This window comes from Rhipicephalus microplus, chromosome 4 (genome assembly GCF_043290135.1).
Source record: "Rhipicephalus microplus isolate Deutch F79 chromosome 4, USDA_Rmic, whole genome shotgun sequence".
In the NCBI taxonomy this organism is placed as follows: Eukaryota; Metazoa; Arthropoda; class Arachnida; order Ixodida; family Ixodidae; genus Rhipicephalus; species Rhipicephalus microplus.
Window position 1 is genome coordinate 86,841,280 of NC_134703.1, and position 18,654 is coordinate 86,859,933.

Sequence of the window (18,654 nt, forward strand, 5' to 3'; positions counted from 1 at the left end):
ATCAACTTCGAAAGTTCTGCCAATTCTCTTTTGTGTGTTGCATTTGAGGCTTTCGTGCTTTGACGCTTTTTAATGAGTTTCATTGTCGCCTACAGCTTGCCTGTGTCCTGTCTAAGTACCATACCTACAACTTCTACTGCACACTCCATAATGATACTCGTCAGATTATCATTCATTGCGTCAACGCTAAGGCTGGTTTCTTCAATAAGAGCCGAGTACCTGTCCTGAACTGTTCTAACTTTTGCCATTGGGGCTCCTCCATGTACACTTACGGTTCCTTCGTTTTCGGTAGAAAGTATTCAAGATCTGTATATTATTGCGTTCTGTGAATTCTACTAGTAGCTCCCCTCTGGCATTTCTAGTACCGGTGCCATATTCTCCTGCCGCCTGGTCTCCAGCTTGCTTCTTTCGTACTGTGGCATTGAAGTCGCCCATCACATGTTAAACCTCATCAATTGATCCTTAATAACTATGTTTTTACTGTTGTTCAGAACATCTCAATCCAAGAATAACTTCAGCTAACTTTCATCCTTGATTGAGCTGGCACCTATGGTTTATATTAAACACTCATTCAGCTGAAGCTGACTACGTTCCCGTCAAAGAACAGAGAGAATGTCTTTCGGATGGACTTTTATTTCATAGTGGATATTCAGAGAGTGATGACAAACAATCTTTCATGTATTGTAGCTCTCGGGTACAACGTTAGGCACCTCAGCGATGAAAAAAATTGTTCTGCTTCAGCTGTGCTCACCGGCAGAGTTGCCGGAGTCTTTCGAAAATGGTGCACGTTTGGGAAGAATACCTCTGAGCAATCGGCAAGCACCTGCATCGCAGACATTCTCAGCGTTTCTCGCTTCTCTCGCTTCCATTTCACAGCCTATACTGCTATCTCCGCTTGCAATCCCGAGGTGGAGAAATGTTCGAGTATACACGTCAGCAAACTTCTCGGCAGTGGGAAATGTGGTAGATTCAGGAATGTTCTATGGCAGAAGCGAAGAAATCATCTTCGAGGTGTGCTGATGCCTTTTAAAGCGCTCGTTGAAGTGGTCTATTAAATAGTCCAGAAAAGGCCAGAAATACTGAAAGCCTAAAGTGCTCTTCCACGCCAGCCACTGACACGTTACTCCGAAAAAAACTGCCTGCCTGTGACAAGCACCATTCTAATTTTCGCCAGTTGTCAAGTGTGCACTGGGAGCAGCGTCGCTTTTAGGGAAATAATCGTCAAGCGTTATACCACACGGCATTCCGGCGCGACCATTGAGTCTCATAGAAGGACTCTAATTGACCCAGGACACGAACTACCAAGCAATGCGTGTATACTCTGTTTCGCACATCATGTGCAACATTGTGGAAGCTAGCGAGGCTTCTTGCGGTCGATGCGGTCGCAACAAAAAGTAGTTCGACGTTCTTCCCACCAATTGTTTAGTTTTTTTTCCCGTTATTAGGGCAAGAAGTAATTGAAGGTATTATGTGCCTTACAAACAAAAACATCGTTGAAAATCTGTTATTATGTGGCTGTATGCCCCGCTGCGTTTGATCTAGTGGCTAAGGTACTCGGCTGCTAACCCGCAGGTTGCGGGATCGAATCCCGGCTGTGGCGGCTGCATTTCCGATGGAGGCGGAAATGCTGTAGGCCCGTGCGCTCAGATTTGGGCGCATGTTGAAGAACCGCAGGTGGTCAAAAATCTCCTGAGCCCTCCACTGCGGCGTCTCTCATAATCATATAGTGGTTTTGGGACGTTAAACCCCACATATCAATGTTGCTGTATAGCTTAGTTTTCACGTGACGTCACGTCGAGCCTCTTTATTCTGGGTACGTCACGATAGCAGCCACCTGGACTTTCAGTGTCTGTGCAGGTTAAGAAATCACAGAGTCGTTTGGTACCCGCGTTCTTTTGTGCTCACCCCATTTTTTTCTGTTCGCCAGTCGCGCTTAAGGGGGGCACAAAGAAACGCGAGGGTGTACCGGCACTTATCAGATGTCACGCGAGCGACCACGAAACGCGCGGAGTTATACGTTTTGCTGCCCGAACTTCTTGCATAGCTTCCACAGGGTTGCACCTGATGTATGAAATGGAGTATAGGCAGCCTATTTCAAGGGGGTGACTTCGTATCGCTAGGAAGCAATGAGCTCAGTGATGTTCGAGCAGTGACTCTGAATGCGAGAAACCATAACTTTAGCGACGATACATGTCGGTTGGTAAAGTTCCGCTTCAAACACTATATAGCGCTCGTTTCTCGCCTGGTGGAAAGATTTGCGGGTATACATTTTCTCCGCTTCCCTTCAGGTGCCGGTAAGGTCGCGCTTGCCCAGTATCTTACTCTGCACGCGGGACGTCTCACGTTTGTGATTGCGCCCATGCGAAAGGCTGGTAGTTTCTGTCGCGTTTTGATGAAATACCACAAACGTGAATGAACGCGAAGGAATTGATGACAGTAGTGAAATTCCAGCGACTTGCATCAGAATGCCCGAAACAGACAACCGACAGGAATGGACGGTGCACAGTACAGCGTAAGTAAACTCGTGTTGCATGCGCTGGCAGTTCTCGTCCGAGTTCACACGTTCTGAGAAATGGATTATGGTGCACTATGCTCTCAGCAACTCCGGAGTTCATTCCTTCATCACTGGTGAAACCAATCTCTGAAGATTTTGTGTGGTTCGAGGCTGCTCCTGTTCACGCTGGTGTAAGTGCTGGAAACATGAAGGCGCGTATGCTGCGTGGTGAAATATTCTGTACAGTTCTTAATCTGTTCAGGTAAAGAGAAAAGTTGGCTGCACGCTTGCAAACAACGAAAGCCTCCTACCCGCGACGCTATCGTTTCAGGGAGCCGAGTGAAGAGAGCTACGGAAAAAAAAAACGATAACGTACCGCGTTTTTGCGCGTATTTATGTGTTTCAGCGCATATTCGCAGTGACCAAGTTTTATGTGAGTAGGAATAGTCCGGTCGCACGAGCTCTTTTGATTGAGACCCAGTGAAGATTTCTCATCAATGAGTACCTTGTCCGCGCAGATTGCACGATAAAACCTCTACGATTGGAGTACTTCATTGCTATCAATAGTCACAGTGCAACTAAACGTCTGCCCGAAAAATAACGTGTGCAAAATGGTGTTACCAACATGCAGCATATCTTACAAAAAACAATTACTTATTGCGTATCCGAAGCATGCTTCGATGCACGCAGTAAAGTGAAAAAAAAAATGTTGACTAAAAGCCACCACTGCGTCAGGGCGGCTTGACATATATAGAAATTAATATAAAAACCATTCCCATAGGCATGAAGACACAGACAACGACACTAAGAAATTCGCTCAGCAAAGTAAGCAAAACCTAAATGTAATTATGAATGTACAAAAGCATGTTGCATATACCTCTCATTCCTCGTTGTAAGTGGAACCTTCCTTGACATGTCAAACGCACTTTCCCCCGATGAGGCCTACGCCATTCACGCTTAACAAAGATTAACGATGTCTTCTTCGATCGTATAAGTAATCGCAATCATGCGTTTTCGAACACCAGTACTTTCAATGGTGCGGCGAGAGACCGTTGCTCCCAACGGTCACTGTACCTGTTGATTACTGCATTTATAGTACTTCTTACAGTACTGCCGCGCCACCGTAGTCTAGTGGCTGACGTACTCGGCTTGAATCCGCAGGTCTCGGGATCGATTGCCGGCTGCAGCGGCTGCATTTTCGATGGAGGCGAAAATGCTATAGGCCCGTGTGCTCAGAATTGGGCGCCCGTTAAAGGAAACCAGGTGGTTTAAATTTCTGTATCCCTCCACTATGGCGTCTCTCATGATCATATGGTAGTTTTGGGACGTTAAACCCCATAACAATCAATCATTCTTACAGTACTTTTACTTAGTCTCTTCGCAACCATAGGCATTGGGATCGGGGGAATCTCATGGCGTGACATACAAGTGCACCATCTGTTTACGCTACCGCCGATAGTGACGCCACAGAGAAAAGCTGATGCTTGTGCTACTCCTGTCGAGTCTGCGTGAACCCCCTCCCCCTCCCGAAAAAAATGTCTGGCTACGCCTCTGGTGTGAGGCCATAATTGTTGGTTTTGCTATGGAGCGCGGCGGTCGGGACGGCCGGAGAGAAACGCAGCGCGTGCTCGCCATCTCGGAGGCCATGGCACAACAGACGTCATGCACGTTACCTTTCGTAACTTCCCCGTCGAAAACGCAGGGCTGACCGCCGGCCGTGTCTTTCTCCAAACTTCCAGAGATGCCAACGCCATCATGTTGTCGAAAATAGGGTCAGCGGTAGCATTTCCCTGAAATGGAAGGCAAGCACTATTGTACGAAAAAAAAAAAAAGACTGAATATGGTCGGTTATTGCAACACCATCAGAACTGTTCGGTTTATCGTGTACAGAACTGCTACACTGATTTCACCCAGACATGCCAGCTGCTTTCATTTCAATTGTCTCGTATGCTAAAATGTGCAACGCCGGGAGAAAGCTGCCCAACTCATCTTTTTGGTATTATGGTATACGATTACAAGCGAGTACGTTTAAACGATGGTTTAACGTGCGCAATATTTTGTGACAAAATTTTGTTTGTCATGCCCTTTAAATTGTGTTTTTTTCTGTCACGTCTGAGTATATAGGCGTTAAATTTTATGAATAACTTCAGCGTCATTGCTGAAAAAGGCCAGTGAGTCAGTCAACAAACTTTATTTGAGTCATAAGGAATCACAGAGTCATAGTGGCAAGCCGTGCCGCGCACATTGGGGCCTCAAGAGCATGGTCCCCCGGCCGTTCACAGGCAATATGGACAGTTCTTGGTTGTTCCAGGAAAGTACCGCTTTTGAGGGCCTCCTTCCAGTTCTCTCGCATATTAAAAGAGGCGTGTCTTAACTCAGAACATTGCCAGAGCATCTGTACTAATTAGCAATACTCATGGCACTCAGGCCAATTTATTTTGAAGTGTTGTATACCTTGTTGAAAGTAGTAACAATTCATGGAAAAGGTATTATTCTTTGATGGTAGCAACAGCATTGTACCCTGACAAAAAGGAGCAGTTACAAATATGCTTTTTAATGATAGATAAGTGACAAGTGGTAACAGCAATATACGAGGCACCAATTTTTTTCTCCAAGTTCTACAACCGTCATATTGTCCTGTGTACTACAGTGATCAAGTGATCGGCGCTGTACAGCACATTTGCTTTCGGTTGCACTTTGGAAAAGTAGCAAGAAGTGAGGGCAACCTACTATTCGATTTGGCAGCATGTAGAAGTCCTTGACGAGAACTTGCTTTACCAAATCTGGCTCAGCCACCACGAGTTTGGGTTTGCCTCCTTCGTAAACGCTGCATAAAGGTCAACATATACTTTTTTTAGATAGCGTGCTATAGTATACGGAAGAGCTTGCAAAACACTGGACTCAGCAATGCGCACTAGAAACGTCGATTTATTTTGAGCCTATGGCACATATGTGTCACTTATATCTGTTATCATCATCATATTATGCATGACCGAAAAGTAAAAAAACGATGCAAATAAAATGAATAAATGATAACAAAGTCCTGGAGCAGAGTGGAGACAAAAACAGGGTTGTTTGGGTTCAAGGTGGGATCAAACTCGGGTCGTTTGCGTGGCCAGCGGATGTTCTACCACACGGTCACACATATCCTTGCAGAAATAATGAAAAGAACTTCCTCTGCTTGAAAATACAGTAGAATTAGCTTTCATGTTTCACAAACACAGGCGTCCTGTACACATGCTTCACAATGCAAAATGAAATATCTCAATAATAATGCGTGGTACAAGTGTCCATTGCCAACAGGCGTCAAAATATGTAATTATCATAATGACTCGTGGTTGAAAGCCGCTATACCACTACAAAAAGCACACATGCTACTGCATCTATTTTCTTAAACCACGTATATGGGTTCGAAGCAAATTCGAAAAGGTTTCACGCACTAAGTGTTTGTAGTACGCACTGGAAACAGGATGTCGCTACCGCGTTCAACTCCTACAGGCGAAGCTCTAGAGTCCCCTAATTTTTCGCAATCTTTGTTTGCCTCCCTCCTCTATTAAGACGCAGCGGGTGGGAACGTAATAGATGAGGCAGGCGCTTTATGTTATATATTCGCTCTTCATCTGTCAATATGCGGCTGATTCTTATCCAGGAAGTTCTCATAGCTTGTACGGAATCGGCACTGTAGAATCTTCTGTCATATTGCAGCGAAATTTTTTAACGGAAAAAAAGAAGTCGCGTTGGCTGTTATACATGAAGAAATTATAAAATATTTACTCCGTGTGTGTTTATTTACTCATATTAACCTCAGGGACCATTGGCATTAGAGAGAGGATGGGTTATTACAAAAAAAATTTAATTGAACAAACAAGAGCAGTGAATATGCTCAAATCGTACAGATAAATTATTTCAATTACAATGTTAGCTTATACATTTATATACTAATACATGTTAGTTAATACACCACAAAACCTAATCCATCAATGTTTGCTAATGCAACAAGAAACCTAATTAAACAATGTTAGCTAATGTACACTGAACAAGTGGTTATCACTAATAGCAACTATGTCACCGGAAAGTGTGTTTCACTCCTTTGATGTACGAAGCAAAACTGAATTGAATAAAGTTTTCTGTTGCATGAAGGGATGCCTACTTTGTGATTTTGAACCATGCGGCGGGATATGTGTTGTGGGCGAAGAAGTAGATAGTCATGCAGGAAGTTATGGTGATATATCTTGTCAAATAGTGTTGAAAGGCAAACTTTATTACAGTATCTTAAAGGAGAGGGTGCAAGGGAACTTTTTATGGTTGAAATGCTGTTGGTTCTGTTTTAATTAGACAATATAAAACAAACGGAGCTATTCTGGACAAGTTCAAGGGAAGTTACTAAATTATCATAGGTGGGATCACACACTACTGAAGCACATTCTAGCTTGGAACGCATCGTTGTCTTATAAAGCTGCATGTTTAAGCTATATGTAGCATTAAAAAGTTGCGTCGTAAATAGCTAAGCATGCGGTTAGCATTGTTAATAATGTGTTCAATATGAAGTGATCAGTTGAGATTAGTCGTTATGTGAACACCACAATACTTGTAAGAGCTAACAAGGTCTGGGGGAATATTCTTAAGATAGTAAAAAGGTTAGGTGATGGGAGTTATGGACACACGAATGATTTCGCACTTTTACAATTTCCACGGGCATCAGCCATTTTTCACCCCAGTTAGATATAGCGCTAAGGTAAGACTGCAATATATAATGTCACTATCATTCTTAATATCCCAAAAAATACCACTCTAGTCAGCAAACATAATATATGTCTGACAATATAACTAATAGGAGCTCATTAGTAGAAATGAGAAACAACAGGGGGACCTAAGGCACACCCTTGCGAAACACCCGAATCAACTTCGCGAAAAGAATTGCGATCACTTGCAGTGACGAAGTGAGAAAACATTCAATTTACGTTAATAGGTTACCGTCTCGATTTAGTTGTTGTAGTTCGTATTGTAGCAGTCTATGGCAAGCCTTGTCAAAATCTTTTGAAAAATATAGAAAAATGGAGTCAGCATGCGATAGTTTGTCAGAAATCTGATGCAAGTAATGACTGATTGATATTAACTATGTTTGAGATGGATATGTTTCATGGAACAGATTTTGTGCTGACCTGAACAATGAATTTCGTTACAAAATATAACTATAATAATAAAAATATTATATGCTTGAGCAGCTTATAAGAAACACCAGAAAAAGAAGGAAAATGATAGTTTTTCGAACACTTTTTATCACCAGATTTAAGGAGTGGAACGACTTTTCCGATTTCCCGTTGACTAGTTATAGCAGAAGTATCCAATTACTCTTAGAAATTTTTAAATAGTATAATGGAACTGTAAGCACTAGTACTTTTCAAAAATTTTGTGTTAATATGGCTATAACCACGAGACGAATTATTCTTAAGTGATTCAATGAGGCGTAAAACTACAAGCGTTCTCGTCACTGATGACACAGGTGAATCATTCTGTAAAATCGCGCTAGGTCATTCTTTACGGCTATCTACGGAAATGTTTTTACTAAAAATTTGTTAGGGACAGCAGCGCATTGCGATTCACTAATTTTGCTACTGGATGAGTCAGTCGAAGGAATATATGGTTTGCGGACAGGGAATTAATGACTCCAGATGACCACGGTTACTGAATAAAAAAACACTTGTTTTTTATCCAGCGGCCGTGAAATGACTCACGAAACTTTTTTGTGTGTTAGTTTGCAACATACACGGCAATACACTAGCAAGAAATGTTATCTTTATCGGATTTCAGTGCAGATATCTAGATAATTGACACAGATTTGTAGGCATCCCAGCGTGAGTGGTTAATATAGGTAAACATCTTGGTACACAATGAAAACATTTCTGTCGGTTAGATAACCGTTTGATGTGAGCAGTGTGCCAGGGCGCACGCACGTTAGATATAATGGTACGGCAAGAATTGTACGTATGTATCAGTCAATCAGCTTCAGCTGCAAGCATACCGAAGTTAGACTGCACTAAATGGGTAACAAAACTGCTTAAAAATGTGTCTAATAAATTTACTAGTTCACTCTTATTCATGTCAAAGTTTGCTTCCTCATAGTCCCGTGTCGTTTTCTCTTTTATGCGCTTTAGGAAAAGGTGCGTTAAATGAAAACGATAGTAATGAATTATCACTGATACCTGGTGTATAGGTCATATCGGCAATTAAGTCTGGTTTATTTGTTAATAATAGATCGCGAAAGCTAGCACTGCTAGTGGTTGCTCTAGTTGACATCGTTACTACTTGTGTTGGAGAAAACACTCAACATAGGCTAATAAATTTACTCGGCTGTGGCGAAGCCCCGCCGTGGTGGTCTAGTAGCTAATCTACTCGGCTGCTGACCCGCAGGTCGCGGGCTCGAATCCCGGCTGTGGCGGCTGCATTTCCGATGGAGGCCGGGAATGTTGTAGGCCCGTGTGCTCAGATTTGGGTGCACGTTAAAGAACCACAGGTGGTCGAAATTTCCGGATCCCTCCACTACGGCATCTCTCATAATCATATGGTGGTTTTGGGACGTTAAACCCCACATATCAATCTATCAATCGGCTGTGGTGAAGACGGTAATCAGTAAGGTGAGCGTGCGTTCCATATGATACCATGAAATTTATTATCTACGGGCAGAAACAAATGATTTCATGGAAATCGTGTGCCAACTATATTGATTGCGTCGTGAAGTTCACCGTCAGATGTTGAAAGGGAATGTGGAGATGATAGCATATTACTAATATTATCTTGTGATGGCTGATGATTACTACAGCCAGAACTAGCTTTAGTTCAGCGTTAATGCCGTCGTCACAGTCTCGGCAGTGCATTTGGGGGAGGGGGGGGGGGCATGCGCACTAAAAACTGCCCAGAGAGGTCTATGGCGGTGCCTTTGAAGCCTTGCGTTAAAAGGTGCATTTGTGAAAATTATTTGAGTCATCAAATTTTTGTTCACGAACATGAGCATGGTGCCACAAGTCTGTCAAATATTAAAAAAAACTAACCTTGCACTACATGTGTCAATAGTTAATGCTAAAAAGTTATATTTGTTTTGTACAAGTGCTCTAAAATAAAAATGAAGCACGTCAGCGGCGGTCGAACGGGTCGATATTCAGAAACTTTATTCGAAGCTACATGGTAGCGCGCTGCAGATAACGGGAAGAAGATAGCGCGAATGCGCTGGCATATCCGGCTGACCTATCTCCACAATCAGATGCTCGCCTTATCACCAGCGCAAGCAAAACGACGCATACTACCATAACTGCTCGTGGGGGGCAAAAGTGGCGGCATTCTTGGTGATGCTGGAAGTGTACGCCTCCTCCGTGTTTCACGACCGTCAGGCACACAAATGAGCAAAGCGCTGGAAGCGTTCTCTGACGACCAATGATGGTAGCAGCGAGGCTTCATTCGAGGCTGCGGTAAGGCGAGCATACGAATATCGGAATGGGTAAGCCGCATATGCCGACGCACTTTCGCTATCTGCAGCGCATCTTTTGATGAAGCACGCTGCCATGCAGTTTCGACCCGTTCGGTCACAGCGTGCTCCGTTCTACTTTTAGAGCGCCTGTACACTTCTAACGTTAGAAAACAGAGCAGATACCTGAGGATGTAATTGGCGGTCACCTCCCTTCACGCAACCCTACGTAGTCGTGCTCACAGTCTTGTTATTTGTATGTAAAACTTTAAGTAATAGTACAAACCTTTCTTTGTATCAATACAAAGCTCAACAAATCTTCATATCGTACCTGAAGTGCGAGACAAGTCATCATTTTCACATGGCCTAATGCAAGGTCTGAATGTGCACTAAATGTTATGGTAATTTTCTTAACTTACAATCTTCCGATATATAAGAAATGATATAAGTAAGTTTTTCTTGCCGTTTTTTTTTTTTGCGAAACAGTAGCAGCTGCACCATTCAAGTTCATAGATAGTAAATTACCCTTTCTCCCTCAACCCCTCCCTACCTCCTTTTTTTAACAACTTAAGACAGTGCTTTATGCCTGGGTTCACCAAACTTCAGTGCCGTATTTCTGTCTCGGAAATGATGTTGAAAAAATGTGTACAATCAGAAAACAAAGAAAAAAATCCCGTCAGTAGGAATTGAATTCATAACCTCTGGATCCGCACCATTAGGCATCACCCAAGCTCTCTTATTTAGATGCAGAGTAAACAATAAACTACTTCGGTAAAGGCACGTTTTACTTTCGTGTTTTTCTGATTCCTATGATGGAGGAATCAACCGAGCTTTTTTTATGTGAAAGACTCAAAATCTAGCGAGAATATAATGACACTGTTGAGTTACTTGCGTTCCATAGGTTCGCCATAGGATAATCACGTTTCGAATAATGGTGCCCTAAAACTATGCCTCTCGTATTTTAAGATCGAATTCCTTTCGGAAGACCACTTCACAACACATAAAGTAGCACATACACAGGCACAATGTATAGGGGAAGTTGATGAAAATTTGAATACAGCACTAAAATAATTTCCTAAGTATCATCACCACCATCTGTGCGCATTTGATAGTAATATTCTCAGCATCACTTAGAGCTGTGGTTCGCTCTTAAGGTAATTATGGCTAAACCTTTAATGTACATGGAGTCGAGTGGAAGGTTGTGCAACACTGCTTTAAAGGACTTGCTCACAGCGAAAGAGTTATCGTTTGTTCACTGTTTGTAATGATAAACAGTATAGCTTAGGCAGATCTATCTGCTACCGCCTTTAGGAGTTTTGATGGCCCAATCAAAAGCGTATTGTTAGACTAGCATTGTCCACATGTCAACATAGCATAAATCGATACGGACAAAAAACATGATAAATCTTGTAAATAAATAGGCCGATTGACTTTCTGCAGTTTAGATAAAAAATCTGTGTATCTTTAGTGCCTGTTCAATAGTCAGCTTACCCAAAAAGTCTTCCCATCTTTTGGTATCTTTCCTGGTCACTCAGGGCCATCGGCTGAAAAGTTCACATAGCTTTGTAATTTTTTTCAAATCCAATATGCTTAGTATGTCACTTAGATAAAAAATTATATACATAGAAATTCCGTCAAACAAACGAGTTTTCCTGTATCCCAGCATCTCGGCGTGCGATCTTGCAACAAGGAGGGACAGCATCATGCAATACTGGCAGAACATGCGCATTCACAGCACAATACCGCTGCCTAAGCGAGCATTTCTTGTTTAACTTGTTCTTGTCATTTGAAGCACGACAAAAAGCTATCATTTGTTCAAGTTCTTTATGCCCCATCACTTCGGCAGTTTGCACCATAAAGCATTCCGGTACACTCTGTTCGCTTGCACAAAGCTGAATCCACAGGTCTGTCATTTTCTTGAGAAACGACGAGATCCTGGCTTTTCTAACAGATTGTCCAAGCTTATTTTCACGTGCAGTCTGAGAAAGAGTGGTGAGCGGGTAGAACCGAGTTAATTGCCGGAACAAGAGAGAGGTCTTTGCCCTGCAGAGGGCTTAGTCCGTCTGATGTTGACGATAGAAAGCAGTCGGGGTAATGAAGGGCGTGCGCAGTTGGCTGCCCTGTAGAGGACTGCCCGAAAACTTTGACTGTACTTAAAGAACGTACAAAAGAGAGCGGGAGAGAGATAAAGAAAGAAGCAAAGGAAAGGCAGGGAGGTTCACTTGGTTGCACTTGGTTTGTAACCCTGCACGGAGAAAGAAGGAAAGGGGAGAAAAAATAGAAAAAGGAAGAAAGATAGGGAGGGAAAGGATATACACTTGCACGTATAGTTGCTTGTGCTGTGCATGTTCGTACCTACCGCTAAGGACGGGCCCCTTGCCAGCCCTACCCTTGCTTCCGGAGTGCTGTTCGTGCTGATGACGACCGTGCCACTGCTCACTTAATCTTTTTCTCTTCTTTCCACTTTTTTCCCTTTTCCATTCCCCGCAGGCACTGCGCCGTGCTCCCGACCGGGTTGCAGAATTTAGGTGCCTTTTCTCATCTTCTAACTACTACCACCACCACCATGTTCGTATAGTCAAAGCTGCGAACTCATACAGAGCACGGGTCGGCTTCGGGTGTCTTAGATTAAGTACACTGCATCCGATGGTTTTAAAGAAGGCGCTCAAGAACGGGCTTCAAGGCATTTAGAACGTGCTTAGAGCTGATGGCGTTAGCCTGGTGAAGTGTGCGTGCATTGTGTTTACCAATAACCTCAACACACTAATTGTTTATGTTTCATGTCTTGAAACCACGATATTGTTACGTAGGTGTTGGTGCCAGCGTCGACTAGGGGACGCTACTAGACATACAAGAGGTTGAACTGTCTCGGGCTCAGAACAGATTGTGCCGCACTTGCCTTAAGGCATCTGCCACTGCTACTGCAACTCTACGCGTCTTAATGTGAAGGCTTCAGAAATTTCCATCACGTGAGGTTCTTTATCGTACACCTATCCGTCTAAGTGCCTGGGCCTCAGGTGTTTTCGCCCCAGTCGAAAATTCGGCCACCGCGTCCCAATACAATCCCCCGACATTGTAGGTTAAATGAAGTAATAGTAACAATACAAAACACAAATAATAAGAGGAAAGTATGAAAACTAATAAAGGGGCAGTAATGGGAATACAAGGAATACGCGGTAACAATTAGGTCCATCATACATACCATCTACATGGCGCCAAACATTCACTTGATATACTTAAAAGAACTTGGAAAATGAAAGTTCCTAAAAAGTCTTTTTTTTTAGTTCAGTGAAAATTCCTATTGCAGTATTTGCAGAAATTAGTATTCGCTGCATGGTCAACACGTACACCACTAGCGTTACTGAAGTATATCTGGCTCAGATGGTAGACACTCATTTTTTAGCATATACGAATACGCTATGTCGTAACAAGCACAAAGGAAACGTAAACTACTCTCTTTTTTTTTTTTTTGTAATGCCACAACGCTGCTATATTACGGGGACGCCCAAGCCTTGCAAAAGTTTGCTTTGCTTATCTATAAGTGAAGTTTCATCGCTTATTCGTGGCAGTGTTGCAATATATTTATTGCCTACACTTTTTTTTCTTTCTCACTTTGAACTTCCTTAATATTACCAGCAAGAATATTCTCACGATATTTCGTAGAGTTTACTTTTATGCCTCTTTTTCTCAAAGTTAGTTACAAAAGAAATCCATGGCTCTGTGAACAGTATAATTATGTTGCATTAATGCTAAAACTGATTATTCTTTGTTGCGACTAATTTTTACTTCTTTGAATAAAGAGTGTGGACGCCGGCCAAAGATTTTAAGAAAACAATCTATTGACGTTTCGGCACCCAAACAAAGAACCTCGCTCATAATTTTGACGTTTCTGCACCCCTTCTGTGTGCAAGAACGTTCGTACATTTTTATTATTATTATTATTATTTTATTATTATTATTATTATTATTATTATTATTATTATTATTATTATTATTATTATTATTATTATTATTATTATTATTATTATTATTATTATTATTATTATTATTATTATTATTATTATTATTATTATTATTATTATTATTATTATTGACGCTCTCTCTTTCTCTTCTGTAGGGCGTCCTTTTTTATTATGCAATGATTCTTCCATACCCGACAGGCACCCTTTGAAACCTCGATTTAAGTTTTACTTCTCTAGAACACTGCGAGACGAATATTACCTTAAACAACAGTCTTTTAGCTGGTCCAAGTATGAGTGAGAATTCTTCGTACCGAACATTCTGATTTTTCCAGAAGTTTCGCTTCCTTGACGCATACCTGCAGCAGAAAATACAAACAGCAGATTGCACGAAGAGCGGTCATTTGTGATTATTTTCGCAACTAGAAGTTTTATACGGTACGAATAACTTTATTTAAAGATCCTGAGAAGGGATTTCAAAAATACGGACATATCTTTTTTTGTCTTTAGTACATATCAAACTTAGTTCACGAACAATCTTTTTGCGCTCTCCAAGGTGCACAAAACCGTATTTGTACGCATGTCTTGCACAACCAAATATTGCAGTGTAGATAAGTTTACGTAAGACATCTGGGTACCACCATTTTGGACTGCTAAGAAGATACTTTCTTGGTTTTGTATATGGTTTCGTAAGTGAATCGGACCATTTAAATACTGTATGCACCAACTCAACCGTTTTCATGCGGATGCGTCTACTATAACACTGATCGGTTAGCTGTTAAAGATGCAAAACACAAAAGTTAACAGCCCAGTGGGCCCTTGAACACATCCATAAAGTAGTCTATACACAGCCCAGAAAATTGACAAAGTTTTCAATATCATCTAACAAGTAAAATCAAATCACAATTAACGACACACTCTTTACTGCGCAGTAAAAAGGTTCTCTCTACTTCTTTTCTTTTTTTTTCGCGTCCACTAAAACACAAGTCACTAACACTTTTGTTTCTGGGATGCAGTCTCTTATCTCTTAGTAAGCCATCCGCTTAGACCCAACGACATTTTCTCTTCTTAGCCTCACTAGAATATCACATGTTACAGTTGACCCTTTATTTCCTCGGCCATGCTCTTCGCACATATTCAACCAAAATATATCACTCTATTAGTCAAATTCATGCCCTTGCGCTATGGATATGGCATAATAGCGGGTAATGGGCTGAGCCTGGTCTACAAGTCAATTGTGAACACCACCTAATTGGGAATAGCAGCACTTGAAACAATTTCTTCACATGTAATCAATATCAACAATAATGATACGCGTATTTCTGTTGTTTTATTCTGATTGTGCTGGTTCCATATATATAAATAATGTTTGTGTACTAATATGCATCAACTTTTGAAAAAATAACGTTAATACTAGCTTCACGTTTTAAAAGCATCAGGTAGAATGGTCATAGGTATTTTGCACTCCCGACTGAGCTCAATGTCTATCTTGTCAAAGACAAAACCACCAGGCAAACACATTCCAAATAGGCTGTATTTTGAAGAGGATTTTATTATGGTTCTTTGCTTTTCGTGTTTTTTTTTCTTGCTCTTTTTTCAGTTAAGTCTTTTCTAATTTCTGCTGTTCTCATTACTTCATTTCCCCAATACAGGATAGTGAACCGCCGTAAAAACTTGTGGCGCGAGGAGTATACACGGGATAAAGAAAGGCGGCAGGACGATGCGCTGAAACAGATGGAAGCCAACTGGGCTCGGCAGATGGCGACGCCGTCAATGTAACAAGCGAAGTGGGGTTGAACGTAAAACAGAAGGGGCCCAGTGTACTAGATATGTAACTGTACGCGGCCTGTCGTCTTTTTTAGTTCATGTCTTTCTTATTTTAGTGTGCCACAAGTTTTCACGATGTTTAACCACCAACAAGCCCATTCTTACATGCTTTCAAGAAGTGAAATGGTACTCGTTAACCTCCCAGTCTTCCCGTCTTCTTCCTCCTCACGCTACAACTATCCTATCTTGCTACAAATGAAATGCACAGCATAATTTTAGCGATTCTTAGGTGATGATAGCGTTGCGTTCAAACAGGTGTCTCCACCAACAGTATAGCCGACAGTATCTGGGAATAATGTACTCTCTTTCAAACCAGGTCCCTATTAAAGTAAAAGAGTGCTGCGCCATAATTTTCTGCGCTACAAGCTACCTTATTGCATGGGTAAAATATTATAAGTTGATACGTTTACCTACATATTGAAGGAATCAGTCATTTTCGTAATATAACAGTCTGTTCTTACCATTCATTGTGAGTCATTGCAACTACTTGACTTTTCTTGTTGTTGTTCCTCGTGTATGGTTAGAGATAATTAAACCCTCAAGTGACATTTTCACTGACAATCCCATTTTGTGACCATGTGCGTAACTTGTCGTAGTGAGCAAAACTACGCGAGCACTCGAGCACGTGGTGGCGCGCATTTTTACATCACTTTGAGATTTGAAAGAATTTCCCCTAGTTAGGTAGAGTATGCAGCCACAATAAAGAAAAACGAAGAAGAATCACTCTCATCCTTTCACGGGACCAAAACATTAGCGAAGCGATGCCACTTACGTGTACACGAGGGTGCAAACGACAACCAGAAATATGACCACGTCAGCGAAACCCAACAGAAGCGCCATAGCATCAGTCCGGACCTCCGACGCTAAAACAGATTACAGGGGCACACAAAGGAAAAGCTAGGTGCGTAACTGCACTCTGCGTGCGTAGCTGCGAAAAACGCTCAATTCGATCCGCGGGCAGGCCATCGCGAAGCTTCCGTTGGCACCGGGCCAACGAGATGTTTTCGTCCATTGCGTGTGACGTCTCAGAGTGGACGCGATAGCGGCGTATGTTCGGTACAAGTGCAAGTCGGGTCCGAGAGACTGCAACCGCAAAAGCAGCTGCTATCTCATATACCTCAATCTCCTTCCCAGGTACTCAAAAAGATAAAAAAAAACAAAGAGGCAACAAAATGGAGCAACACAACCATCAGCCTGCTCTTGCAAGCCCATGAGTCACATTAGGCGTTCAAGTTGCAGCGATACACAGCTACTGAAACACGTAAAACGTGACGAAAAGCAAAGGTGGCAAAAATATATTTTTTTTCACGGGGGGAGGGGGTGGCACCCAAGAAAACTTGGTCCTTCCAAGGGGGCCGGTAAGCTCGGAACATACACGCTGTGTTTTGACTGTGCTTACAATAGAGAGGGAGGAGGAGAAGGGGGGGGGGCTCCAGTTACGCAGTACCCCTCACTGGCCCCGCCCCAGACGACTGGGTGAAGCTGCGCGAGCACCACGTTGTATAACGCGCAATCTACACTGTGTCACACGTGTGGCTGACGCAATCCCGCTTCTCATTCATGCATCATTATCGTAATTGTGCTCCGTATCGCCTTGTCTTTCTTTTCTTCTTTACTTTCTTCCGCCGAATACATTGAAGTTCCGCCTCAAGAATGCATGTTTTATTCTCTACCGCTTCGGGGTTTTTCTCCTGTGCTTTAGCACTTGAGTCCTGCACGGTAGCTATAACGCAGCTATACTAACACTGTTGTTTGTAATGTTGTGACTCTATGAAAATAGGTTAATCTTTTAAAGGTTTAGTGCAACACAGAAATGTGAAAAACACCATGGTTGATGACATACGCAAATAAGGAACGTGAAATCAACTCGCGTTTGGCTGCAATAGTACCATCCACGCAGTAAATCGGAGCTTCTTGAACTCTTAAATCCAACTCGCGAATCACCTCTTCACCAAGTGGAATTACCAGTAAGTGCCATGATCTGAATTACCTTTAGAGTGCACCTAAACACCCAATCCCAGTCTGGTAGATGTTTATCATGCTGAGTTTCAGTTTTTGTGGGGCGCAACAAGATTACAAGACAAATTTCTGTTTATTTAGCTTTCAAACGCATTGCTTTTTAATGTTGCTTTTCTTCTGCGCTATTATTTTTATAAAGCTTAAATGATTATATTTTTATTAACAAGGTTTCCCATTGCTTTTCGTTCATAATGCATCTTGCATGATTACTTTAATAACTCTGGGTGCTTAGTTGAACGTTGCACTTAATCGTTTTGCTAATATCTCTTAGATATTACGCTATTTTTTGCGACGCTTAGCTCGCCGGTGTCAAACAGGAAATTCTGAACAGTATTAGGCTTAATCCAGATCATCTCCTTCTGCATGGTCACAGTTATTCGCGATCAAACCCGACGATGATTAAGACGATCGAGATGTGCACATCGCGATCAGGTTTCGCGGTCTCGGTTTCGCTGGCGTCTGCGCCAAACTCGATCCGGATTAGGCTGTACCGCGTAGCAGTGACAAACTTGTTGATCTGATCGTCTTCAGGAAGGCCCCGCCCCAGTGGTCTAGTGGCTGAGGTACTCGGCTGCTAACCCGCAGGTCGCAGAATCGAATCCCGGCTGCGGCAGCTGCACTTTTGAAGGAGGCCAAAATGCTGTAGGCCCATGTACTCATATTTGGGTGAACGTTAAAGAACCCCAGGTGGTCGAAATTTCCGGAACCCTCCACTACTGCATCTTACATAATCATATCGTGGTTTTGGGACGTTAAACTCAGATATCAATAATTCCTCAATCGTCTTCAAAAAGTCCGATACGGATCCGCCGTGATCACAATGACAATGGTCGTTTTACACTGGTATACTTATATTTATGTGCAGGCTTTGGTATTCATTAGATTATGTCATTCAA

General features: G+C 42.3%; 1 protein-coding gene across 1 annotated transcript in view; it reads right to left on the reverse strand.

The window, feature by feature from the left end:
• Positions 1–16,762, reverse strand: part of LOC119172771 (uncharacterized) — an 87,713-nt gene extending 70,951 nt beyond the window's left edge. The window contains exons 1-5 of the mRNA XM_075893110.1: positions 16,512–16,762; positions 14,175–14,271; positions 11,445–11,497; positions 5,225–5,321; positions 4,168–4,284 (exon numbers count right to left, since the gene is read on the reverse strand). Coding sequence (XP_075749225.1) covers positions 4,168–4,284; positions 5,225–5,321; positions 11,445–11,497; positions 14,175–14,271; positions 16,512–16,579 — 432 coding nt within the window. The 5' untranslated portion in view covers positions 16,580–16,762. The remainder of the gene's footprint in view (positions 1–4,167; positions 4,285–5,224; positions 5,322–11,444; positions 11,498–14,174; positions 14,272–16,511) is intronic.
• Positions 16,763–18,654: the final 1,892 nt, after the last annotated feature.